The sequence below is a fragment of the Salmo salar genome, chromosome ssa13 (assembly GCF_905237065.1).
Source record: "Salmo salar chromosome ssa13, Ssal_v3.1, whole genome shotgun sequence".
Taxonomy (NCBI): domain Eukaryota; kingdom Metazoa; phylum Chordata; class Actinopteri; order Salmoniformes; family Salmonidae; genus Salmo; species Salmo salar.
Window position 1 is genome coordinate 73,247,286 of NC_059454.1, and position 27,818 is coordinate 73,275,103.

The following is a 27,818-nucleotide window of genomic DNA, read 5'->3' on the forward strand; positions in this document are numbered from 1 at the left end:
CCTTACGCTATTGGATTAATGAATATTGTAAGACTCCAACCATCTGCCTCCTGTGTTTGCATCTCGGTCTCGCCTTGTATCATAAAAAAAACAATATTTTGTTCATTAGTATTTTGTTTATTAGTACATGCCGGCAGTCAAGTTTTTAAGATATTGGACTTAAAAAGCTAAGCGTCTCCGGCCACGTCATCATGATTATGCAAAATGCAGAGAGATCACTCAAGTTTCACCCCCTCTCTCTGTCAGTCTGTCTTACACAGGCACACTGCAGTTGCCATGGCAACCGCACAAACCACTGCAAATGATTGTATGGTTGCTTAGAGAGAGCAATAGAAGCAGGAGGAGGGAGGACTGACTTCTCCTTATGTTCCAACAACAAGATGGGGAATTAGCCATGTCTGCAGCTCTGTGTTCATGTCTAACTGGAATATTCACTGTACTGTAGACACATACTGTAGAATAGGATACAGAGAGCACTGCTCTGAAGTATTACCTGTATAATCATTTGGTGTGTGCTTATATTTGTCCTATTTCAAACAAGTGTGTATTATACACATTTCAGAATTGGAAATGTTATTTCTGCATATTCAAACTCTCCCTGAGCCACCCTCAGCAATTAGTGTTAAGTGCTTTGCTGAAGGGCACATAAACATATTTTTCACTTTGTCAGCTCGGGGATTCAAACTAGCAACCTTTCAGTTACTAGCCCAATGCTCTAACCACTAGGCTACATGCTGCCAGTAATGTGCAGTAAAGTTAGGCAGGGTAGGTGAAAATAAATGAAAAAGGAACTGTAATGAAAAATAAATAATTATACATTTTATCAATAATTTGCCTTGTTTTTTCTGCATGATATAATTGATTTCGGAACTAGTACAAATTAGCATTGATGTGGTACAAAATGCACATGGAGGCCAGGTGAAAGGCAGCCTCGCCATGTGCCTTTCTTCCGCCCTTCAAACTCCAAACTTGCGCATGCATGTTTCTACCTTATACTGCCTGCTAATGGACACATAAAAAAGCAGCCAGAGAGCTTTACTGCCTTTCATGTGAACATTTAGCAACCCATTTAGAGACTGGGTTGGTCTATGATGGAATTTTCAATGAATCTGACGTGCTCTTCCGTGTTCTGCAGAACAAAGTGATGGATATGGGTTTCTGCTTTACCCGTATCAGCGACACAATGAAAGCAATAGAATGGCAGTGACAAGATTTTGAGAGTTTCTATGAGCGATTTGAGCAGAAATGCAATGAACTGTAGTAGTAAACCTGAGATATTAACCACTGGTATTGATTTGAGTGTTGAGAAAAGGGCAAAATGCAGCAAACCAGAAGCCTGCTTCTATATTGTATCTCTACACTCTTTATTTCCACATCATCAGTCCATCCACTTACCGAAGACTAATGTGAATGTTTGACTGAAACAGTTGACTGTTTGACAGAATGACCGCTGAGACATTGAAGCCACACAATCCCATTCTAACTTTCTGTAACGTATTTACTATGGGTACAACAAAATCTAACCAGAAACATCAACCAACCTATCAGAATAACCTGTCTGCTATTCCTATAACTCAGTACTTGTGGCCATACATGTGCTTCCCATGTTTTCTGAGAAGGAGAGTAATGACAGAATAATGTTCACGGCTACATCAACATGACGTAAAAGCTATCAGGCCTCCGCTCCTCTGAGGAGCAATAGCCAATTGATTTTGTAGCTTCCATTGTATTGTTCACTGCTAATAATCCATCATTATGTTATGAATGAGCATATATTATGCAGCCATGTTGCTTGCTGTGGTAATCTCTCAGAGAAACATAGACTAACAGATGTATGTTCATTGAACCGACTCGAAAATAGTTTAACCACCACTTCATCATGTATACAGCGTGACCACTGGCTCCTGTCAGATTAAGCACTTGATGTCTGCCAGGCGTACCATCTGACTCCACTGCCTGTGCTGCAGCTACGAATCTTGTCACTGAAAGCCACAAAGCTTAAAATATTTCTATCTGACTGGTTCATTCTGATACCAAATCTGACTTTATTTGAACTATACACCTTTCTCTTTACTTTACTGGTATGCTAGATATACGGTATGCTAGGTACAGTATCAAAAATAAGAGTGAAAAATCAGCTGGGATGCGAGTTATGGCCTGCCGACTGCCACTCCAAAGTCAGCCAGCCAGTATAGCCATCCTCTCTTGGACAGAAACAATGAACTGCAGTATATTGGGAGCTAGATGATACACCAAACCCAATCAGTCAACTCCTTAACACCGTGGGTCCTCAAATAAGAGGGTAAACTTATTTATTAACAGCTGATAAAGACCATTGGAAGATTAGAATGATCAAGCATTTCCTGCTGCTTCCATTTCTAAATGATCCCTCTCATCATTTTCTGAGAAACCTTTTGTTGTAAACGCCAGCAGACTTGAGAGAAGGAAAATGTTCATTGTGAAAAGGCTTTAGTTTTTATGAGAGAAGATATTGCACATTTTACAACCCACATAATTACATTGGTATTTTAATGCTGTTTTATCATCAAAGTGCTGACATGCTTTAAACCAACCTTGGCTATATCAAATTGAAAATTACAATTGTAAAAGAACAAAGTAATAGGCGCAGAGGTTTCCCCTTTCAAAATGCAGGTTGACATTTATTGGCATGATTCTTATACAGGAGGCAAAAGCTGAGCGATTTCCTCTAGATACTAGATGGGACAGCTCCAAAGTTAACATTGGCTATACAGTATACAGTCCCTTGAAAAAGTATTCATCCCCTTTGTGTTTTTCCTGTTTTGTTGCATTACAACCTGTAATTTAAATTGATTTTTATTTGGATTTCATGTAATGGACATACACAAAATAGTCAAAATTGGTGAAGTGAAATAAAAAAAATACTTGTTTCAAAATATTAAACAAAATTAAAAATGGAAAAGTGGTGCATGCATATGTATTCACCCACTTTGCTATGAAGCCCCTAAATAAGATCTGGTGCAACCAATTACCTTCAGAAGTCACATAATTAGTTAAATAAAGTCCACCTGTGTGCAATCTAAGTGTCACATGATCTGTCACATGATATCAGTGTATATATACACCTGTTCTGAAAGGCCCTAGAGTATTCAACACCACTAAGCAAGGGGCACCACCAAGCAAGCGGCACCATGAAGACCAATGAGCTCTCCAAACAGGTCAGGGACAAAGTTGTGGAGAAGTACAGATCAGGATTGGTTTATAAAAAAATATCAGAAACTTTGAACATCCCACGGAGCACCATAAAATCCATTATTAAAAAATGTAAAGAATATGGCAACACAACAAACCTGCCAAGAGAGGGCCACCCACCAAAACTCACAGACAAGGCAACGAGGGCATTAATCAGAGAGTCAACAAAGAGACCAAAGATAACCTTGAAGGAGCTGCAAAGCTCCACAGTGGAGATTGGAGTATCTGTCCATAGGACCACTTTAAGCCATACACTCCACAGAGCTGGGCTTTACAGAAGAGTGGTCAGAAAAAAGCCATTGTTTAAAGAACAAAATAAGCAAACATGTTTGGTGTTCGCCAAAAGGCATGTGGGAGACTCCCCAAACATATGGAAGAAGGTACTCTGGTCAGATGAGAGTAAAATGTATCTTTTTGGCCATCAAGGAAAACGCTGTCTGGTGCAAACCCAACACCTCTCATCCCCCCCGAGAACACATTGGCAGGGACTGGGAAACTGGTCAGAATTGAAGGAATGATGGATGGTGCTAAATACAGAGAAATTCTTGAGGGAAACCTGTTTCAGTCTTCCAGAGATTTGAGACTGGGACGGAGGTTCACCTTCCAGCAGGACAATGACCCTAAGCATACTGCTAAAGCAACACTTGAGTGGTTTAAGGGGAAACATTTAAATGTCTTGGAATGGTCTAGTCAAAGCCCAGACCTCAATTCAATTGAGAATCTGTGGTATGACTTAAAGATTGCTGTACACCAGCAGAACCCATCCAACTTGAAGGAGCTGGAGCAGTTTTGCTTTGAAGAATGGGCTAGATGTGCCAAGCTTATAGAGACATACCCCAAGTGACTTGCAGCTATAATTGCGGCAAAAGGTGGCTCTACAAAGTATTGACTTTGGGGGGGGGGGGGGGGGTTGTAAGGCAAATAAATAGGAAAAATGCCAAGGGGGGTGAATACCTTCACAAGTCACTGTATCATAAAAATGTATGAACACTAAATGTTTATTTTGGGTGTTAATATAAGGTTAGGGTTAGGCATAAGGTTAGCAGTGTGGTTAAGGTTAGGGTTAAGGTAAGGGTTAGGTTTAAAATCAGATTTTATGACTTTGTGGCTGTGCCAGCAGAGCTGCCTCCAGTACATGAGTCATCCCAATATGCCAACCTGCTTTCAAAACAGCTTCGCTCATTTGACTAATTGACATGTATCTGCTCATATCGGCCACAAAGACAAGAAAGGAGGAAATTGGAAGACGGAGGAAAGGAATTGATTTGTTTGGCCTGCTCTCCAGAAACAAGCCAGAGAGCTACAAGATGAGTCAAGAATCTGGGGACAGATAACTCTCAGAGCAGTTTCATAGCAGGATCATTTCTAGTTTACTCTTTGACCCAACCTTTAAATGGGCCTGTTTTGAGTGGATGCATTCAAGCTCCCATTATCAAATGCCCTTTTTCTTAGGATTTTCCTTCTGTTCTACAAAAAAACAACAGTATCAGCCCAGAAACTGCAGCGCAATGATTTCTCGCATTACAGCAACGCCAGACAAACTCTCACTGCACCCTGTGCGATTTAAAATAGAAAGTTGCAGTCAGACCTTCCCTGGAACACAATATTGAATGTGATTTACAGACAAACAAGCACACCTCCTGCTTTGAATAATAATGTGCAACAAACAGACCTTACTCTTCAGCTCAATTGTCTAACTCTTCAGCTCAAATCACACAAGCGCAGTCACACAGCATACAATACGACACCTTACACCCTACAACGCTTAGGTACCTTTAGAACCGCTTTTCAGGGATGCCATCTACAGAAATATTGTTCCAGAAAAAATCCTGAATGCAAATGTCCTTAGTGTGTTGGCATTTTGTTGGCAAAAATGTTAAACAAGGCCCTGTGTTTTGAATGTGTGTGCACAGCCTCTGACAAGCTGCCAAATTCAATCATGTCTATCCCTCTTCAGGGCTTCCCTGTTACAGTAGGTCCCTGTGTGATGTGTTGCGTTGGAGCTGTGCAGTGGAAGGCCCTATGTGCCTGATAGAGAGTGACTCACTCACATTAATGTTACCTCACTAACTCAACATGAGAATTCACAGGCCGAAGCACGCGTGGAGACCTGCTTCTCACCCCATCAAGTCACTTAGCTGCTTTTCTGCTGCCTCTGAAAAGATAAAGTCCCTCAGCCTTAGCAAATCCTCGCTGCAGCTCCTTTGAAACAGTGTTTAAATTGATAAAATGCGTGTTTGTGTTTACTCTGTTTATTCTGACAACCATGTCTTGCTTCCAAGGTTTTGTTTTGTCTGAGTGATAGTCAAGGAGACTCAAGGTAAACATAACCTTCAAAGAAAAATAATTTGAATTCCTCCCAACAACAGGATAAAATTGTCTTCTAGCAAGATGCACAATGCATCTGGTATCTGGACTGGAAATAATTAGTCTGGAATTCTGGAAAGGAATTGCACTTGATTTCAGTAACACACGGACATGCACTGAGGACAAGCCAAATCAAATGCTGCAAAGCTAGACCAACCAACAAATAGCAATTTGAGGCAAGAAAAACATATTCACCTCACAATGGATACAATGAATACCTGTCTTGTGTGTATGTTTGTGTTAAATAGTTTGTGTGTGTACTAAGTGTATGTTTTTTCATATAAATGCCAAAGGAAAGAAATCTGTGCTATCTGTAACACCTGGCTGGCTGCACTGTGCCTCTTAGTTTTATTCCACACTGAACACTCTTTACTGCTTGTGTAATCAGGCAAAAGTGTCTGCAGACAGTGCTTACAATGGTCCATGTGGTTACACAACCAGTGACGCACCAGCCTTTTCCTATTGGTAATAACGTCTGATCTTTTTTGCATCTCCCACACAATAAGCTTATTGTGCAGCTGATAACCTAACAAAAGGCGGTGGGGCAACCCCATGGTGCACATACAGGGCCGGATTAATGCAGGGGTTTACTGGGGCTGAAGACACTGGGGTCAGGCCCGTGGGGGGCCCAAGAGGCAGCAAAAAAAATTAAGAAATAAAACATATAGACAGTATATATTATACTGTATATATTAGATACGTAGTGTATATATATATATTTTTTTTTACTGCAACCACAAACCACAGGAGGATTCAGGAGCCCGCTCTAAATGAGTATATACAGCTTGCTGCTCCCTGCTGCCGCTCTGGTAGATGGGTGGAGAGGAGGTAGGGGGCCCACGTGGGTAACCGGGGGGCACTGCCTTGATTGTGTAACTGATTAATACAAATAAAATAAATAAGCTGCATAATAAATGTGACTGGTCAATTGTGTGAACCAGGGGCTGGGCCCAGGGGGCCCCTAAAAAAAGTATATATTTTTTATTATTAATATTATTTTTTATCCAATTATAGGAGTTTGCTCCCAATGTTCAAAATACACCAGATAGCATAATTTAGCCACAGAGGATCAATAGTTTCTCAAAAATAACTGTGGATAAAATTTTATCACAAGCGGCGCATACAGGTAACTGCCAGAATAAAGGAAACACCAACATAAAGTGTCTTAAAAGGGTGTTGGGCCACAATGAGCTGCCAGAACAGCAAGTGTACCTAAACCATGCCAGGAAAATGCACCCCACACACCATAACATAAACTTTGTATCCCTCATTTACTCAAGTGTTTCCTTTATATTGCCTACAGTTGGGAAGGCCCGCAATTTGGGCAGCATTTGCGCCAAATATACAGCTTGTTGCATTGTGGGCATAGACATATAATCCATAGAAGGATTTTGGGACTACTTACCCTGGTGTTAAAGTCATGGGTACACTAGCAATGGCTGCCAGTCCTGACTTGAATGGGAACTGCCATCTATGGATTATATTTCTATGGTTGGTTGCGGCTGTCTGTTTACCCTTTTCAAATTTCAAAATACCATCGCTGGAAAAACATACAGTTTTGAAAGCAAAGGCCTACCGCTGAAAAGAGAGTAATCTGTCTGTAGAACTAATATAATTTAAAAAAATTCTCAACAACTCCCAATTTTTTTCAAACAGCAGCACTGTTTTCAAAGTAGCTCTTCTTGAGATAGGCTATTGCCAAGAGGAGTGCATCGGCCATTACCATGAGTAGTAGCCTATGGTTTCTGCTGTGTGTTGCTTCATTGGCCTGGGCTATTGTTTGTTAGAATTTAAGACCAGATTGATCTCAGTTTGTCAGAGTAGTCACTCATTTTGGTCATTTGTGTGGTATTAAAAAAGATTCTGTCATGTAAATGACATAGAATTGCATGAAATGCGTTTTTAAAAGGCAATTTTTTTGGGGGGGAGACCCTGCTAACAAATATTCCATATGTGTGGAAATTCAAAAAATGCTGTAGCCTATGCCACATCACAAATGTTATTATGGCTTTATTATAAAAGTTGTTCTTCTTCAACAGTGAATTTACTATATAAAAAAAGCCCTGGGCCTATGATTTCATAATCTGGCCCTCTGCACATAAGGGCTGAATCTAGATTATTTGAATTATATCACCTTGTCTGTTTTCGCTCATGCCTTTCAATGACTCCCTCTCAAACCTCAGTGGAAAACAAGGTAAGAAGAAAAGGAGAGGAGACAGCACACATGAATTCATTATTATAATAAGAGATGAAACATCCTTGTTCACTTTGCATAATCCATGAACTACTAATGCAAATCAGTGGTAACATATGATTGAACGATGAGCATGGTCTTTGCTACTGTATAAAATTACTAGAATTATTGTCATAGCTAATACAACACCCAAACACAAATTAAATATGTATTATCAAACTGCAGAAAAGTTTCAATTTAACTAGGTGAAATCTGCTAATAAGGAAACAAAGTGAAGGAAAAATTGATTAATTACACCTGTAATTTATATGTTTGACACTGCTTACCTGTAGCCTCCACCATGCCCTCCAGAATGACCACGATCTCCAGGTCCTCTTTGTCAAGGTGGGCCTGGGAGATCTCCCAGAAGGGGCTGTTCTGGTTGATCTCATGACAGATGATGAGCGGGGACACCAGGAAGAGCCTGTCGTCCCCTGTGTCATAACCCACATTCATGTCTGTCTGGTTGAGGGGTATGAACTCCCCTTCCTTGGTCTGCTTGGACTTGATTAGCTTGGCCCTGATGGAGGCCTCCACGATGTGCGAGTTCCGAAGGTCCCCCACCCTGAACATCAGGCACAGCCGGCCATCCCTCACGGAGATGACAGCGTTGGTAGAGAACACCAACGTCTCCGCCCGCTTCTTGGGCTGCGAGATCTTAACAAACATGCAGCCCACCATGAAGGCATTAACTATGGACCCCAGCACTGACTGAATCAACAGCAGAAGGATCCCCTCTGGGCATTGGTCTGTTATAACCCTATAGCCATACCCTATGGTGGTCTCCGTCTCTATGGAGAAGAGAAAGGCTGAGACAAACCCATTGAGGTTATTGACACAGGGAGTCCACTGGTTGTCCCCTATGTGTTCCAGGTCACCACGAACATAGGCGATGAGCCACCATGCGAAGCCGAATAAGAGCCACGTCACTGTGTACACCAAGACGAAGATGAAGAGGTTGAACCTCCACTTGAGGTCCACCAGTGTGGTGAAGATATCCGTTAGGTACCGATAGGTCTCCTGGACGTTGCCATGGTGGACATTACATTTGCCGTCCTTACGGACGTACCGCTGAATCTTCCTCTTTGCTCGCACCTGGTCCACCAGCTGCTTGGGAAGGTCCTCACAGGCTTGCTTGGGTAGCTTGGGCTTTCGGATGGTGATTGCCGGACTCTCCACATCCTGCTCCATTGGGGCTTTAGAAGGAGTCAAGCCTACAGGAAGAGAGAGAAGACAACAAAACAAAAAGGGCAGGTAAGATTACTGTTCAACTAATGAACTGCACAACCCCACTGGGCACAAACTGGTTGAATCAATGTTGTTTCAATGTAATTTGTAAATCTATTGTGACGTGGAATCTATGTGAAAAATAATCCTGTGGTTGAAATTTTAACCACAGGATTATGTCATCATGGTAAACAAATTTCATCATAGATAAACCTTAAAATATGACAAAGTATAAAATATGTTGAAATTGTACCTTTAAAACAACGTCAGATGTTATAACTACTGTCAGAAAAAAAACAATAGGCTGGGAAGCACCTCCTACTGGAGAATTGATCTGTCTACCTAAACTCCCATCTAGGGAGTTTAGTCCATCCCTGTTTAACTATGATATTTGTCACTGACTATTACCAATGTGCTATCGGGAGAATGGTGGTGAGAGAACTCCACTTAAAAAACTAAATAGATTCACTGTTGCTATCAAAATCATACCAAAGGGTAAGTTTAATAGAGCAAATTAAACTTGACCATACTTTATCACTCATTGTAACGTCTGCGTCCAACTCACACTCCGAAACACTTAGATCCCCGGAACGCAGCCCACTTTCCAGCTCACTCTCCAGATCCCAATCACTGGAATTTTAATCACCTGATCACACACCTGCATGTCATCATCCCACACTATTTAGTTCAGTTCCTTGCACCCCATCACTGTGAGGTATTGTTTGTTTTGAGACACACTTTTTCGGAGCTCTGTTGTTTCTCATCATCCTCTCCTCCCGTGTATGACAGTTTTTGCCTGCCTCACTCACAACGCCTATTCCCTGCCTGTACTGTTGCCATTTTTGGACCTACCGTGTATGGCCTTCTGCCTGCCCCTGGACCCAGCTACCTGCCTCCTCCTATGGTCCCTTTCATTAAACACCTGCTGCGCTCTGCGCTTGAAACCAGCTCGCTGTCTCCCTCGTGTTCATTACACTCATACAGATGAGGTCAGAAGTTTACATAAACTGAGGTTGGAGTTATTAAAACCATTTTATAAACCACTCCATAAATTTCTTGTTAACAAACTATAGTTTTGGCAAGTCGGTTAGGACATTTACAATGAGGGAAAAAAGTATTTTATCCCCCTGCTGATTTTGTACATTTGCCCACTGACAAAGAAATGATCAGTCTATCATTTTAATGGTAGGTTTATTTGAACAGTGAGAGACAAAATAACAACAAAAAATCCAGAAAAACGCATGTCAAAAATGTTATAAATTGATTTGCATTTTAATGAGGGAAATAAGTATTTGACCCCCTCTCAATCAGAAAGATTTCTGGCTCCCAGGTGTCTTTTATACAGGTAACGAGCTGAGATTAGGAGCACACTCTTAAAGGGAGTATTCCGAATCTCAGCTTGTTACCTGTAAAAAAGACACCTGTCCACAGAAGCAATCAATCAATCAGATTCCAAACTCTCCACCATGGCCAAGACCAAAGAGCTCTCCAAGGATGTCAGGGACAAGATTGTAGACCTACAAAAGGCTGGAATGGGCTACAATACCATTATTCACAAATGGAAGAAACACAAAAGAACTGTTAATATCCCTCGGCCTGGGGCTCCATGCAAGATCTCACCTCGTGGAGTTGCAATGATCATGAGAACGGTGAGGGTTAAGCCCAGAACTACATGGGAGGATCTTGTCAATGATCTCAAGGCAGCTGGGACCATAGTCACCAAGAAAACAATTGGTAACACACTACGCCGTGAAGGACTGAAATCCTGCAGTACCCGCAAGGTCCCCCTGCTCAAGAAAGCACATATACATGCCCGTCTGAAGTTTGCCAATGAACATCTGAATGATTCAGAGGACAACTGGTGAAAGTGTTGTGGTCAGATGAGACCAAAAGGGAGCTCTTTGGCATCAACTCAACTCGCCGTGTTTGGAGGAGGAGGAATGCTGCCTATGACCCCAAGAACACCATCCCCACCGTCAAACATGGAGGTGGAAACATTATGCTTTGGGGGTGTTTTTCTGCTAAGGGGACAGGACAACTTCACCACATGAAAGGGACGATGGACGGGGCCATGTACCGTCAAATCTTGGGTGAGAACCTCCTTCCCTCAGCCAGGGCATTGAAAATGGGTCGTGGATGGGTATTCCAGCATGACAATGACCCAAAACACACGGCCAAGGCAACAAAGGAGTGGCTCAAGAAGAAGCACATTAAGGTCCTGGAGTGGCCTAGCCAGTCTCCAGACCTAATCCCATATAAAATCTGTGGAGGGAGCTGAAGCTTCGAGTTGCCAAACGTCAGCCTCGAAACCTTAATGACTTGGAGAAGATCTGCAAAGGGGAGTGGGACAAAATCCCTCCTGAGATGTGTGCAAACCTGGTGGCCAACTACAAGAAACGTCTGACCTCTGATTGCCAACAAGGGTTTTGCCCCCAAGTACTAAGTCATGTTTTGCAGAGGGGTCAAACACTTATTTTCCTCATTAAAATGCAAATCATTCTATAACATTTTTGACATGCGTTTTTCTGGATTTTTGTTGTTGTTATTCTGTCTCTCACTGTTCAAATAAACCTACCATTAAAATTATAGACTGATCATTTCAGTCTATAATTTGGTCACTTTTGAATGCTGGAGGTGCTTTCACTCTAGTGGTAGCATGAGACAGAGTCTACAACCCACACAAGTGGATCAGGTAGTGCAGCTCATCCAGGATTGCACATCAATGCGAGCTGTGGCAAGAAGGTTCGCTGTGTCTGTCAGCGTAGTGTCCAGAGCATGGAGGCCCTACCAGGAGACAGGCCAGTACATCAGGAGACGTGAAGGAGGCTGTAGGAGGGCAACAGCCCAGCAGCAGGACCGCTACCTCCGCCTTTGTGCAAGGAGGAGCAGGAGGAGCATTGCCAGAGCCCTGCAAAATGACCTCCAGCAGGCCACAAATGTGCATGTGTCTGCTCAAACGGTCAGAAACAGACTCCATGAGGGTGGTATGAGGGCCCGACGTCCACAGGTGGGAGTTGTGCTTACAGCCCAACACCGTGCAGGACGTTTGGCATTTGCCAGAGAACACCAAGATTGGCAAATTCGCCACTGGTGCCCTGTGCTCTTCACAGATGAAAGCAGGTTCACACTGAGCACATGTGACAGACGTGACAGAGTCTGGAGACGCCGTGGAGAACGTTCTGCTGCCTGCAACATCCTCCAGCATGACCGGTTTGGCGGTGGGTCAGTCGTGGTGTGGGGTGGCATTTCTTTGGGGGGCCGCACAGCCCTCCATGTGTTCGCCAGAGGTAGCCTGACTGCCATTAGGTACCGAGATGAGATCCTCAGACCCCTTGTGAGACCATATGCTGGTGCGGTTGGCCCTGGGTTCCTCCTAATGCAAGACAATGCTAGACCTCATGTGGCTGGAGTGTGTCAGCAGTTCTTGCAAGAGGAAGGCATTGATGCTATGGACTGGCCCGCCCGTTCCCCAGACCTGAATCCAATTGAGCACATCTGGGACATCATGTCTCGCTCCATCCACCAACGCCACGTTGCACCACAGACTGTCCAGGAGTTGGCGGATGCTTTAGTCCAGGTCTGGGAGGAGATCCCTCAGGAGACCATCCGCCACCTCATCAGGAGCATGCCCAGGTGTTGTAAGGAGGTCATACAGGCACGTGGAGGCCACACACATTTCTGAGCCTCATTTTGACTTGTTTTAAGGACATTACATCAAAGTTGGATCAGCCTGTAGTGTGTTTTTCCACTTTAATTTTGAGTGTGACTCCAAATCCAGACCTCCATGGGTTGATAAATTGGATTTCCATTGATTATTTTTGTGTGATTTTGTTGTTAGCACATTCAAGTATGTTAAGAAAAAAGTATTTAATAAGATTATTTCATTCATTCAGATCTAGGATGTGTTATTTTAGTGTTCCCTTTATTTTTTTGAGCAGTATATATTGTATAACGTTAGCCATGGAAAGGGGGGATACCTAGTCAGTTGCACAACTGAATGCCATCAACTGAAATGTGTCTTCCGCATTTAACCCAACCCCTCTGAATCAGAGAAGTGGAGGGGCTGCCTTAATCAACATCCACGTCTTCGGCGCCCGGGGAACAGTGGGTTAACTGCCTTGCTCAGGGGCAGAACAACAGATTTTTACCTTGTCAGCTCGGGGATTCGATCCAGCAACCTTTCGGTTACTAGCCCAACGCTCTAGAACATTGCTGCCCTGAATTTAGCAGGCGCTATCAACAAAGATCAGTGGGAAAAAGTTTTTGCACATGGTCAGTGTGAACCGGAGTATGTTGACACAACTCTGGCCAAACAAGCTGTAGCTAGAAACAAAACAGAGTTAAAGGCATCCAGACTGCCATGAAGCGTTCATCCATGTACTGTATATGGGTAAGAGTCTAGCTACATTATCAGATATTATACGTTTTAAATTGTGTTAGAAAGTAGTTTAATTGCAAGTTAAAGCGGATTGTTAGCTGCTTATGAATGTTAGCTTTATGGCTCGCTAGCTAACATTACGTGTATGATCTGTGTTGTAATATTATTTGTATCTCAGAAAGCTAGCTAACATTGAACCTAGTTGGGTAGCTTTAGATACCTGCAGATTCTTACTATAACATTTCATGCATGGTTGCTAGATATGACAATTTGTTTGTATTGCTAGTAGGGTTGGGATTATGGTTCATTGTTTAGCATTGTTTAGCTACATGTATAAACAAAAGACTTGATTACATGACTCATCAAGTTAGCCAGGTGTGTCTGGGGGTGATTACGGCCATCCATTATATTTTATGAACGTGTGTAAATGTCTAGACAATAGTGACCCATCTACTTATCTCAGGGATCATCAACTAGATTCAGCCTAGGGACAATTTTTTTATTTTCTTGAGTGGATGGTCAGGTGGCTGAAAATAATTACAAATAATTTGTAGTCTGCAAATTGACTGCAAGAAGCCCAAACATATATAATATTTGACTAAAGTATAATAATTTGAAATCTTGCTTACATTTATATAAGATCATATATACAGTGGGGGAAAAAAGTATTTGATCCCCTGCTGATTTTGTATGTTTGCCCACTGACAAAGAAATGATCAGTCTATAATTTTAATGGTAGGTTTATTTGAACAGTGAGAGACAGAATAACAACAAAAATATAGAGAAAAACGCATGTCAAAAATGTTATAAATTGATTTGCATTTTAATGAGGGAAATAAGTATTTGACCCCCTCTCAATCAGAAAGATTTCTGGCTCCCAGGTGTCTTTTATACAGGTAACGAGCTGAGATTAGGAGCACACTCTTAAAGGGAGTGCTCCTAACCACAGCTTGTTACCTGTATAAAAGACACCTGTCCACAGAAGCAATCAATCAATCAGATTCCAAACTCTCCACCATGGCCAAGACCAAAGAGCTCTCCCAGGATGTCAGTGACAAGATTGTAGACCTACACAAGGCTGGAATGGGCTACAATACCATTATTCGCAAATGGAAGAAACACAAAAGAACTGTTAATATCCCTCGGCCTGGGGCTCCATGCAAGATCTCACCTCGTGGAGTTGCAATGATCATGAGAACGGTGAGGGTTAAGCCCAGAACTACATGGGAGGATCTTGTCAATGATCTCAAGGCAGCTGGGACCATAGTCACCAAGAAAACAATTGGTAACACACTACGCCGTGAAGGACTGAAATCCTGCAGCGCCCGCAAGGTCCCCCTGCTCAAGAATACATATACATGCCCGTCTGAAGTTTGCCAATGAACATCTGAATGATTCAGAGGACAACTGGTGAAAGTGTTGTGATCAGATGAGACCAAAATGGAGCTCTTTGGCATCAACTCAACTCACTGTGTTTGGAGGAGGAGGAATGCTGCCTATGACCCCAAGAACACAATCTCCACCGTCAAACATGGAGGTGGAAACATGCTTTGGGGGTATTTTTCTGCTAAAGGGACAGGACAACTTCACTGCATCATTTGACGGGGCCATGTACTGTCAAATCTTGGGTGAGAACCTCCTTCCCTCAGCCAGGGCATTGAAAATGGGTCGTGGATGGGTATTCCAGCATGACAATGACCCAAAACACACGGCCAAGGCAACAAAGGAGTGGCTCAAGAAGAAGCACATTAAGGTCCTGGAGTGGCCTAGCCAGTCTCCAGACCTTAATCCCATATAAAATCTGTGGAGGGAGCTGAAGCTTCGAGTTGCCAAACGTCAGCCTCGAAACCTTAATGACTTGGAGAAGATCTGCAAAGGGGAGTGGGACAAAATCCCTCCTGAGATGTGTGCAAACCTGGTGGCCAACTACAAGAAACGTCTGACCTCTGTGATTGCCAACAAGGGTTTTACCATCAAGTACTAAGTCATGTTTTGCAGAGGGGTCAAATACTTATTTCCCTCATTAAAATGCAAATCAATTTATAACATTTTTGACATGCGTTTTTCTTGATATTTTTGTTGTTATTCTGTCTCTCACTGTTCATATAAACCTACCATTAAAATTATAGACTGATCATTTCTTTGTAAGTGGGCAAACGTACAAAATCAGCAGGGGATCAAATATTTTTTCCCCCACTGTATCTCTCCATTATGCGTAGGAATATTTTGTAACAGATTTCCAAAATTAAAATCACATGGAGCTAATTTACTGGTGTTTTTACAATATTTTATGTCCAACAATTAAAAAATAAAAATAATTTCTCGCTGGTCAAATTAAGCCCGCAGGGCCGCCAGTTGGGGACCCCTGACTTAGCTAAATGTGGCTGAGGGGTGGTTATAGCATTTCTTTCACATGACCCATCAATTTAGACAAGTGTGTCTGGGTAAGCATCATCTAATAACTATACAAATATTTTGTAAATGTTTTATCTGGACACTTTAATTTTTTTATGTTACTACTATGCAAATATCCAAGTAACCATTTCACTGTACCATTTACACCTTCTGTATCCTGTGCATGTGACAAATAAACTTATATTTTATTTGATATAGTGTGTGTTTACCAGAGACAGTAATGTGAAGAACAACATGACCTGCAACAAAGTCAGTTTAGGATATAGGCCAAGGACTAGATAAAGTGTATTTTTACCTGGAGTTTTCCCTTATTGTAGGCTACTAGTTTCACAATTTTTAGCCTTTAAATCTTTGGTTGTTCACTACACTACCTTACTCACTCTGTTTCGCACATAGCCTCATGTGAATCCTTAAAGAGATGGGTGGGCCTAAGCCTTAAGAGGGTGTGAACAATGCTGAATAGGTGTAGACAAAGAAGAGCTCTCCAGTAGGTGTACCAAAATATTCAAGGGACATTTTCTCTTAAGTGTCCCTTGAAAAAATGTTTTATTGCTTAATGTGCTGACAATCTCAGACAGATTTTGATCATGAGGGGCCTTGAGTAAAGAAAGGTAATCTGTCAAGGTCAAAAGGTTAATATACCGGCTCTCCAATGCTACTCTCTAAATTCTGTGATATTTACCAAAGCAATTTCCCATGCTTTGAACAAGGTAGTAACAGCATGTGGGGATACTGACGGTGTACTTTTGAAGATCCTCTTCAGTTTACAACATTTTCTGTCGTGCTTCAACTTTGAAGAGGCTGGCGGAGAGTGTTATAGGGAATTTTTCACCAGCTAAAAATAGAACCATGGAACTGGTAGTGGTTAGGTCATCATGGGCTGAGAGGAATGATGAGTAAGGTTATAGCGAGGCTTCTGCTCAATCCCCCACCAACCCTCTAACTCTCCACATGGGGTCCTTTGAGGTCTTGGGCAGATGGATGGTCGTCCAGTTAAACCATGACCACATCTACCTCAGTGCGCTTCTGGGTACCACCAGATTAGAGACCTGTCACAGTCCATTCTGTCTCTGAGAGAACTGCCAAGAAGCAAATAAATGCTCACTATGTTGAAATGAAAGCTACTCCATTCCACTCAGCATGTTGTAATTAAACTACTCTATTCCACTTAGTCGGATGGGTCAAGAATTCAACAGGGTTCTCGGCCCTTTGTTGCTTTTCCACAATAATTTTGAAGAGATATCTATTCAATTCCACTTACTTTAAGCTGTCATCGCAGGATTATTTTCTCTCCAAAGTCTTTATTAAAGGTCTCTAAGCAAGTGTTTTGTTGAAAATATAGACATACACTGAGTGTACAAAACATTAAGGACACCTGCTCTCTCCATGACATAGACTGACCAGGTGAATCCAGGTGAAAGCTATGATCCCTTATTGATGTCACTTGTTAAATCCACTTTAATCAGTGTAGATGAAGGGGAGGAGACAGGTTAAAGAAGGATTGTTAAGCCTTGAGACAGTTGAGACGTGGATTGTGTATGTGTGCCATTCAGAGGGTGAATGGGCAATACAAAAGTTTGAAGTGTCTTTGAACGGGGTATAGTAGTAGGTGCCAGACACACTGGTTTGTGTAAAGAACTGAAACATTGCTGGGTTTTTCATGCTCAACAGTTTCCCGTGTGTATCATGAATGGTCCACCACCCAAAGGACATCCAGCCAACTTGACACAACTGTGGGAAGCATTGGTGTCAACATAGGCCAGCATCCCTGTGGAATGCCTTCGACACCTTGTAGAGTCCATGCCCCAACGAATTGAGTCTGTTCAGAGGGCAATTCACCTTTACTGCCCCTGGGTCTCCATGAGTGTCAAACTGCTCGGGTCAGCAAAGGCTTGGCATGCGTCATGGATCTGATGAAAGACTAGAAAGCAAAATGCAGATATGCCTTGGAAAACAAAGCTGTGGCCCTGGCTCATAGAGAGTGCGGGGCAGGGAGGCTTCTGTGTCCATGAATAATCCCTATGTCACTGGCCGCCGGCAGCCATACAGACTAGAGGCAGGTAATTCAATTACTCCAGCTTCACTAGGCCCTCCTCACATCCCCCAGATTTGTCATCTGCATCAGAGCTCCAGCTAGGACAAAATGGAGATGGATGTTGAGCAACAGTTCTTTGTGGAGATGAGTACAATACACAACATGGAGTGTGTCCTTACATTTTCGTCCTCAAAAGACACAAATAAACACATTCAATGTAATGATATTGTCTTGATGAACAGATTTACTTTTGTTGCTGTAACTTCGTTTTTATTTTTGTCCTAGAAATGTATGCTATATTTAGCTTTAATTGGCTGGACCTAATTTAATTACAAACTCCTTACAGTGATTCTTCTCCCCTCCATTTTTTAAAGCATTGTCAGTAGGCTGCATAGAGAGAATGTATGTATGTATGCTCTTTCCTGCCCTTATCTTGATTGACCAGACTTCTGTTGCCGCTCGTAGCCATGTCTTCTATTTCAAATGACCGTCTCTGGGTCGCCATCACTCTAAATCCATAGAACTGAGTAATCTCCTTTTCACAGCGACAGTTGAAATGATTCAAACTGCCAAAGATAAGGGGATCCAGTGGATGTGGCCTTGTGGAACAACACTCATCATGTTTCGGACACCGAGTATCATTTATGATGGTCTTTTACAGCCGTCCACCGAAAGAGTATATGGGTCAATGAAATGACCTACAGTGACTGTTATCTAATGTGACACACATTTCTTTTACACCCAGCAATGCACTGACTGACCCACCTTAACATGATTACAATTGTGTTTTATTTTATTGTAGCGCCTACATTCATATATATTTAGTCAATAGAGAACACCAGACGACAATGTTGAACACACTGAATCTAGGCTATTTTATCACACAAATTTGCTTGAATACAGTGATAACATCATTCATATAGCCTTGATGTTCATTATTCCCAACGCATATGTACCCCACAAGGTTCCATGGTTCCTTGAGATGTGTATAGGCTGTGGGCTTAGCCCCGGTCACACCCTAGCCACACCCATATTCACTTCCTGGTTTGAATTAATTAAAAAGTGGGTGCATAATCTGTGTGTTGACAAATCCAGGTTTTTGGCCTTCATTGCGATGGTCGTGAATTGTGAAAATTATTAAAATTGCCATTATTATAGGATCTACAGAAGATGTTGGAAGAAGAAGTGCTACCCTCCCCAGCCCGTGGGCAGAGGAGGGATTCATTTACCTGATCTCTGTAGTATGGCTAGTGGGCTAGGGGTGGGGAGTGTAGTGTATGTAGTTTGGGGTGGGTTGTATGCGTTTGGATGATTTCTAGCTAACAGAAGAGTAGAAGAAGTGGAGGTACAGTTGGTGCCGGTAATGCAACATTAATATTGGATGCCAACCGCAGTTAAACCCCAATGAAGGAGAAGAAAAAGGAAGTGGGTGTGTCAGTTAGGGAAGAAGCCATGTTGTGGTCAGTAATGTTTGGTTTGATAGTTTATAAGACTAGTTTTCTCACTCCATATCAGTGAAAACTTTCTCAAAGACTTTTAAGCCTTAGATGTAGGAATTTATGACTTTCCTACGCACACCTCAGTATTTAGTAGTCAGACTCACTTTATTAAGTCGCGTAAAGCACTCTGCAGGTGTGGCTACCTTGCACACTCAGAATACATTTAATTCAACCGCTGAAAATCCTACCACTTGCTGGTCAACAGATATTCTCGTGGAGTTTTTATTCAATAGAGTTTTCAGTACATTTGTCTTAAGCCATTCGTGGTGCAAGTTTGACTTTTGTTGACAGAATCACTAGAATATATTGAGAGAACGGGTTCAGAATATTAGGGATCAATGAAAAAGCCATCTAAATATATGCATATTCGTCTCAGTTTCAGCACCAATACTCTGTTCTTGTAAATTATTTAGGTTTATGGAAGTATTTACTCTATGAATCTCAAAAAACAGGTTTAGAGAGCCTTTACCCACAAAAGAAAGAAAACGGTGGTTTGATTCGTTCTGCAAATTGCCACATTCAGTTCTTTAAACCATGGTAATATTGGAAGATTAGTGTACATAGACTTATAATAGAGAGAATAGTGTACAATAGTAGGTTATACCCTCGTCTATTGCTTGCACTAACCATGGAACTGTGTGATGACACGGCCAAGTATTACACCATGCGTCGCTTTCAAAATGTTACGGCTTGATCTGTGCTCTGCTCCATAACGATTTAATTAACCTACATGTCTTTTTTTTTTTTAAATGTATATTATCAACTGTTACTTACAGTATGGTCCTCATCAACAACCACACGCCCGGGACAGCATTTAGAGGATGCAAATTAAGTTAAAAACCAAACAACGTAAATGGAATGATAATGTAGGCTACACCAACGGAATGGAACTATCAGTAAATTGGCAGTTGAATACAGTGCCTTCAGAAAGTATTCAAACTCCTTGACTTGACCAAATTTTGTTGCGTTAAATAAATAAAAAATCTCACCCATCTACACACAATACCCAATAATGACAAAGTGATAACATGTTTTTAGACATTTTTGCTAATTTATTGAAAATGAAATACAGAAATATGGAATTGACATAAGTATTCACACCCCTGACTCAGTACTTTGTAAAAGCACCATTGGCAGCGAATACAGTTGTGAGTTTTTCTGGGTAAATCTCTAAGTGCTTTCTACATCTGGATTGTGCAACATTTGCCCATTATTCTTTTCAAAAGTATTGGTTGTTGATCATTGCTTGACAACCATTTTCAGGTCTTGCATTGATTTAAGTAGATTTAAGTGTAAACTGTAAATTGGCCACTCAAGAACATTCACTGTCTTCTTGGTAAGCAACTTCAGTGTAGATTTGGCCTTGTGTATTAGGTTATTATCCTACTGAAAGATGAATTAATCTCCCAGTGTCTGTTGGAAAGCAGACTGAACCAGGTTTTCCTCTTGGAATTTGCCAGGTGCTTAGCTCCATTTTGTTTATTTTTTATCCTGAAAAACTCTCCAGTTCTTAACAATTACAAGCACACCCATAACATGATGCAGCCACCACTATGCTTGAAAATATGGAGAGTGGTACTCAGTAATGTGTTGTATTGGATTTGCCCCAAACATAACACTTTGTATTCAGGACAAAAACTCAATTTCTTTGCCACATTTCTTTGCAGTGTTACTTTAGTGCCGTGTTGCAAACATGATGCATGTTTTGGAATATATTTTATTCTTTACAGGCTTCCTTCTTTTCACTCTATCAATTAGGTTAGTATTGTGGAGTAACTAAAATGTTGTTGATCCATCTTTAGTTTTCTCCTATCCCAGCCAATAAACTCTGTAACTGTTTTAAAGTCACCATTGGCCTCATGGTTAAATCCCTGAGCGGTTTCCTTCCTTTCCGGCAACTGCGTGAGGAAGGACTGTATCTTTGTAGTGACCGGGTGTATTGATACCATCCAAAGTATAATTAATAACTTCACCATGCTAAAAAAGGGACATTCAATATCTGCTTTTTACATTTTTACCCATCTACCAATAGGGGCCCTTACTTAATGAGGCATTGGAAAACCTCCCTGGTCTTTGTGGTTGAACCTGTTTTTGTTCACTGCTTGACTGAGTGACATTACAGATAATTGTATGTGTTGGGACAGAAATGAGAGTCATTCAAAAATCATGTTAAACACTATTATTGCACACAGAGCGTGTGCAACTTATGTGACTTGTTAAGCAAAGTTTTACTCCTGAACTTATTTTGGCTTACCATAACAAAGGGGTTGAATACTTATTGACTCAAGACATTTCAGCTTTTCATTTTTAATTTGTAAAAGAAGAAAATATTTTTTGGGGGGAAATGTAAAGAGGCATGAATAGTTTAAGGCACTGTATGTATGCTCATTACTGATAATTAAGACATTCAAGAGTGCCCATCCCTGCAAGTTAAAATGATGTACAATTTCAATTCTGCATAATGACATGAACTTTAATGTGGGAAAGTTGATATGTGTTACGGATCCCTCGGTACTGCTGCTCATTCCGTTCCAAACGCAGAATGGTTGCCAGCACGCTGTCCATGGCGCGGCCGAGTCTGGAGAGACAGTCCAGCGTCACGAGGACTGTCTCTACAATGGTCGGCAGCTCGGCCTTTCCCGCCGTCTCCATTTTCACTGGGTTGATTATTCTGTCACACTGTATAATGAAAGGAGACAGCCGCAGGAATAGTAATAGGGTGTTTTATTTCTCCACCCAAAATAAAACACGTCATGAAAACGACGGGGATGAAGCCCCCCCAAAAAAACACACACATACATGAAGCTAATATATATATATATAAAAACACAGGGATGTAACCCAAACAAAAGAGCGAGGTGTAAACCTCTAAATAATACACGGGAGAAGACCCGTAATAACAAGTGCACAATAACATGTAGCACGAAAGCCGCTACAACAGAGCACAGGTGCTCACAAGACCAACGGACATGGGACAATAACCGACAAGGACAATGGAGAACAGAGAGCACATATATACACATACTAATCAAGGGGAATGGGAACCAGGTGTGCGTAATGAGACAAGACAATCCGGTGTTGTTGGTAATGAATCCAGTTCAGTGACACCTAGAAGGCAGGTGACGTAGACCTCCGGAGCTGGTGAACGGAATGAGCAACAGTACCGGCGATCCGTGACAATATGCTTCAGTTTGCTGCCAAATTACTGATTTCACATTGGTCTCCAGCGACAATAAGGTAAAATAGATCTAAAACAAGTGTCATTTATATTTACAAGTCCCATATCCAAACGAATTGCTCATTTATATAGCTCTTATCAATAGTTCTTATCAAGTTGTAAATTACAGTGCATGGAGAATGGAATTATTTCTTTCTGGATTTTTTTGGTTGTTGATGCTTGCTTTTTCTACTTGGAACCGGTAGGTTTGTTTGACCTTACTGAATGGTTGTCTCGTGTGTGTATAGGTGGTGGAATTATTAGGGAATTAGGTCAAAGTCAGCATAACCTTAATTTAAGACACGGATGTTTTAAGACACGGATGTTTCATGGTAGAGTGGGGTGTGCAAAATGGGTCAACACTTCCCCCAAACACAGGGCTGGCCCTAACATTAGGCAAGATTAGGCCGCCCTCCGGGCCCCCGATCGGTTACTACACCTTCCGCGGCACCCCAGCCACCAGCTCATAGCGTTGCTGCAGTTCCCGCCCCCACCCCATTCCCGGTTCTCACGAAATTCACGTATCCTTGGTAGCTATGGTGATGTGTGTGTTTTATATGCGATTATCCAATTGTGAAACATTAATAAAAATGAATCTGCCAATTAAATGATTGTATTTTTGTTCATGTTTGTGTGTGACGAAGACGATTGGTGATTAAGGCAGTAGCCTAACCCTGCCTGTTAAGGTTAACTAACTACTACTAGTGGATATCATTTCAGCTAAAAGTCATCTATAGAGATTTGAAACAATTTGCAACCATGTCTAAGAGACAAAAACAATCAGGAAGTGAATATATTAAAGAAAACAATGATAAAAGAAGCACAATCTCTAATCAAAATAAATTCGCTGGTGAAATGTATCAGCGTGCAGCAATGTCAATCAGCCGGTGTGGAGAATGACAAGCCTACGAGAACAGGCCATTCATTCGCCTAGAACTCGCTGATTCTAGCAGCGAAGACGGCAAACCGGAGGAGTCCGAGCCATGCACTTCCACCAATGATGACAGCTCTGGCTGGACAAGGACAGGTGGTCGCACCACGCCTAGCCTCACCTCCAAACAATGCCGGCGAAGACCCTACTATCTTGGACCCAGACTCAGATTCGTCGCTCCCCGTCCCCAATTACAGTGGTGGTTGTGCTGCTAAATCCAACTCCCAGACAAAAAACATAAAAGATCCCGGTGAGTGGCCAAAATATATGTATGGATCTTTACGGGATTTGTTAGTGCAGGCTGGGCCACATCATGATAAGGAGGGGAATTTCCGAAGAGATGAGGAGCAAGGGAAGTTTTCGGTGGCCCACCACAATAGGAGGATGGCGAATGGGGAGAGAGTGTCGAGACCAAGGCTTGTCTATTCCAAGCAAAACGATGCAGCCTTCTGTTTTCACACGAGTGCAAATCTGCGATGGTCAGGGATGGAACCAGGGACTGGAAGAATCAGTGCCACCTCCTCAGCTCGCATGAGAAGTCACATGACCATCTAGATAGTTTCCAGAGGTGGAAGGAGCTGGAGATCAGGCTGGAGTCCAAGCAAACTCAGATTTGATTTGATTTGATTTCAGGACCATGGACATCTACTGACAGAAAACATCGCTGACTGCAATGCAGCACCACAGGAAAGAGGCCACTCTAGGTGGAGACAAAATAAATAAATGCTGAAACTGATGTTGGACAATCAAACTCGATATGTAAATAAACGAACCTCGTTAAGGCTGGGTCATTGACATAAAGCTTATTTTACACTGCTCCAGCGAAACGAGGCCCGCCATGCATTTATGAAAGCACTTGTTTCCAAAGCTCAAATGATCTTACTCTATTTTACAGTTCTACAGGAATATTAAAATATATGTTAAATATGTTATATAGAAGTGTTCTTTTTATTGTAATTGTAACAATGATGGGGTCGTGCATGTGTGATATTAATAAGAAACTCGTTTTCCTACTGTAGGTAGTAGGTTGCATAGTGATAACAACATTGTAACTCTGATGCAGTACAATCCCTTTTGCCTGGTAAGGGACCTCATATGTGTACGCGTGCACCAAACATTCTTATGGTCATAAACATATAATTACATATATACTTGGAGCTTATTTCTTCATCTTCCAAAAAATAACTGGTCAAGCCTACCTGTTTGACAGACACAATTATCCTATCCATAGATGTCGATACAGTATAGCCAAATACTCCAATACTGTCGCATGCACTGATTAAATACCTTGGTGTCTGGGAAGGGCTTGGTGTGTTTGACAAAAACCAGGGCTCGAATCAAGTGAGGGTATCACATACCCTTTGTTAAAGGAAAGGACAAAAATGATGTCTATTGTTTGCTTTATATTTTGAAATAAATAGATAAAACGTATCCAGATTATATCAAGCGTTCTACAACAATGCTTAACTCGGTGATGCCTTATGGTAGAAACAAACTCTTAAATGCCCGCGAAAGACGTGACTCCGATGCATATGGGGATATATTAATTCCTCTTTATGACAATCTGAAGCTAAACTGCAACCTATAATATTCGAGGAGATTAAAAACATTGAGTTTGGAATTCTGTCCCTATTACTTGAGCTTTTCTCTTTCTGAAAAAATATGTTTGTTTAAACCCAGGCAGTTTTTAGGGAAGCACTTCTGTTGTTGGGTTATACAACGGACGAGTAGCCAGCAGTTGAAGCTTACAGTTTTCTACGTCAGTAGAGTCAGTCTGCGGGGAAAGGTAACTTTTTAAAGTGCCATGCTTAGATTCATAAGGATGTCTAAGATGTAATAATTTTTGTCTTGCCTATGGCAGCAGCACTCCAGGGCATTGGTGATTTTATCAATGTAATCAGATTGAAAATATTAGGCTAAGTTATTGACATTGAACTGTTTATATAGCCTACTAACCAGATGTGTTAAATTGTGTTTAATTTGTAGCATAGGCCTATTAATTGGGCTGCTATTATGTTCTGTTCCTCTGACTTTTAGCTGAGAATTAATTTTTGTCTCACCTAGGTTGGCAGAAAGTCCAGGACCTGCCCTGGGCAAACATTTATGGAAGGTTTTGTTCAAATCAAAACGGGTGCAGGTCAGAAAGTGATTGAAATCATATGGAACAACCCTACAGGCAGAGCATGTAGGAGAGTTAATGGCCCATAAATCCTGTGTCCATAGGAGAAGACATCATGTTCTCTACATTCTAAATCAAGAGGGTCCCTGTGTCTAGGCCACATTTATGTTTCCCAATCAACATGAAGAAGAAATCCACAACAAGAATGGCCATAAAGAGACCGTTGGTGATGAAGAACAGCAGAATCACACACAACGGGCCACCATCAGAGAGCCACAGCATGATGTCTCATTTACAGTGGAGAGGAGAGAGATTCTTTAGAATGAATGCTTGAACTGTAGCTAAGGCTAATGCTTGCGTGGGCACCTCATGGCCAAAATCTCATTTAAAAAGAGCAATTAAATCCCAATGGGATTCATAGTAGAATAAACAATGCACAGATGAAGATGAATGATGCTGAATGATACAATAGCACTCGATGAATGTCCTATCCATCAATCCTATAGGGTTTGTCGTTGATTATACAGCTGAAGAAGAGACCACCAGTTTCAATCAATGTCATCCAATAACCCACCTCTGACCTTCTACCTCTTGTGTGCCGCTCCATTTCTACAGCAACCCACAATACAGGATTTTGGGATGAGAGGCACTTGAGATCATGCAGTTGACAACTCTGAAATGGGATATAGATGACCGTGGAAAAGGTTATAGGATGACACAGAAACCTGAAATGGTGGAGTTGTGTACATATATTCATGGCTATTGGATGCCGTTCTTATATTTCTGGTTTATTAATATTTCAGGGATATTCTCTCCAACCCTGGGTCCCTAGATGCATGGCCACGGACTAGGTTGAAATCTAATACAAATAGGCAGGACTATGATCAGAAATTAAAAACTAAAACATTAATCAGCATAGTTTCTGTCACTGTAATCCCAGCAAATACCTTTGCGTCAGTGTTCTAACCATTCATGCATTATTCAATGAAGTTACTAATACAGCTATGTATGTATAACTCTGCTATGTAACTAATCCTCGCAGCAACATACTCAAGGCTTCCTTCATATATGTAACAGAATGAAGTGACAATCAGAATGTGTGTGTGTTTGTCTGTCTCTGTGTGTGTGCTATAGTGAAGGTGTGAGAGGCGAAGCCTGCAGTGTATCTGAGATGTATGTAAGGCAGCTTGAGTATAATAAGACAGGACATAGTGTGTCAACTCACAGCAAAGCCTAACCACTGATGGCCTACACATCCCGTGAACTATCGTCTCCCTCACTTTTATACTCCCTTCAATCCCAAACTGCTTCTCAACTCTAGATGCACCACCCTCATCCTCCCTTAACGCCCTCCCGCTGGCCCCTGCCCCCGAGCTTCGATAAATATCAAATACCCTCTCTACAGCACAAACACAACAGGAAAATCCATACAGCGCTGCTTAGACTACATCACATCTACAAAAACACACACACTGGAAGTGCCAACTGCAACACAGCCAAATGCAGCCTTTTTCAGGTGTGGTGCAAATAGTTTCACCCAGAGGTAGCTTAAAGATAGATAGATACACTGAGTGTACAAAACATTAAGGACACCTGCTCTTTACATGACAGACTGACCAGGTGAATACAGGTGAAAGCTATGATCCTTTACTGATGTCACTTGTTAAATCCACTTCAATCAGTGTAGATGAAGGGGAGGAGACAGGTTAAAGAAGGATTTTTGAGCCTTGAGACAATTGAGACATGGATTGTGTATGTGTGCCATTCAGAGGGTGAATGGGCAAGACAAAAGATTGAAGTGCCTTTAAACAGGGTATGGTAGTAGGTGCCAGGTGCATTGGTTTGTGTCAGGAACTGCAACACTGCTGGGTTTTTGTATCAAGAATGGTCCACCACCTAAACGACATCCAGCCTGCTTGACACAACTGTGGGATGTATTGGTGTCAACATGGACTAGCATCCCCGTGGAATGCTTTCGACACCTTGTAGAGCCCATGCCTCGATGAATTGAGGATGTTCTGAGGGCAAAAGGGGTGTGCAACCCAATATTAGGAAGGTGTCCTTAATGCTTTGTACACTCAGTGTATACATCTCCTTCTCTGTGGCTGACATGAGTAAGACTTTTAAAAAGGTTAATACTAGCAAGGCCGCGGGACCAGAAGGAAT

The 27,818-nt window shown here is 41.8% G+C and overlaps 1 protein-coding gene across 1 annotated transcript in view; it reads right to left on the bottom strand.

Annotated features, from left to right (window-relative positions):
- The window catches only part of LOC106567685 (G protein-activated inward rectifier potassium channel 2), a 115,839-nt gene that overhangs the window by 13,738 nt on the left and 74,283 nt on the right, over window positions 1–27,818 (bottom strand). The window contains exon 2 of the mRNA XM_014137260.2: window positions 8,119–9,045. Within this exon, the coding sequence (XP_013992735.1) occupies window positions 8,119–9,045 (927 nt within the window). The remainder of the gene's footprint in view (window positions 1–8,118; window positions 9,046–27,818) is intronic.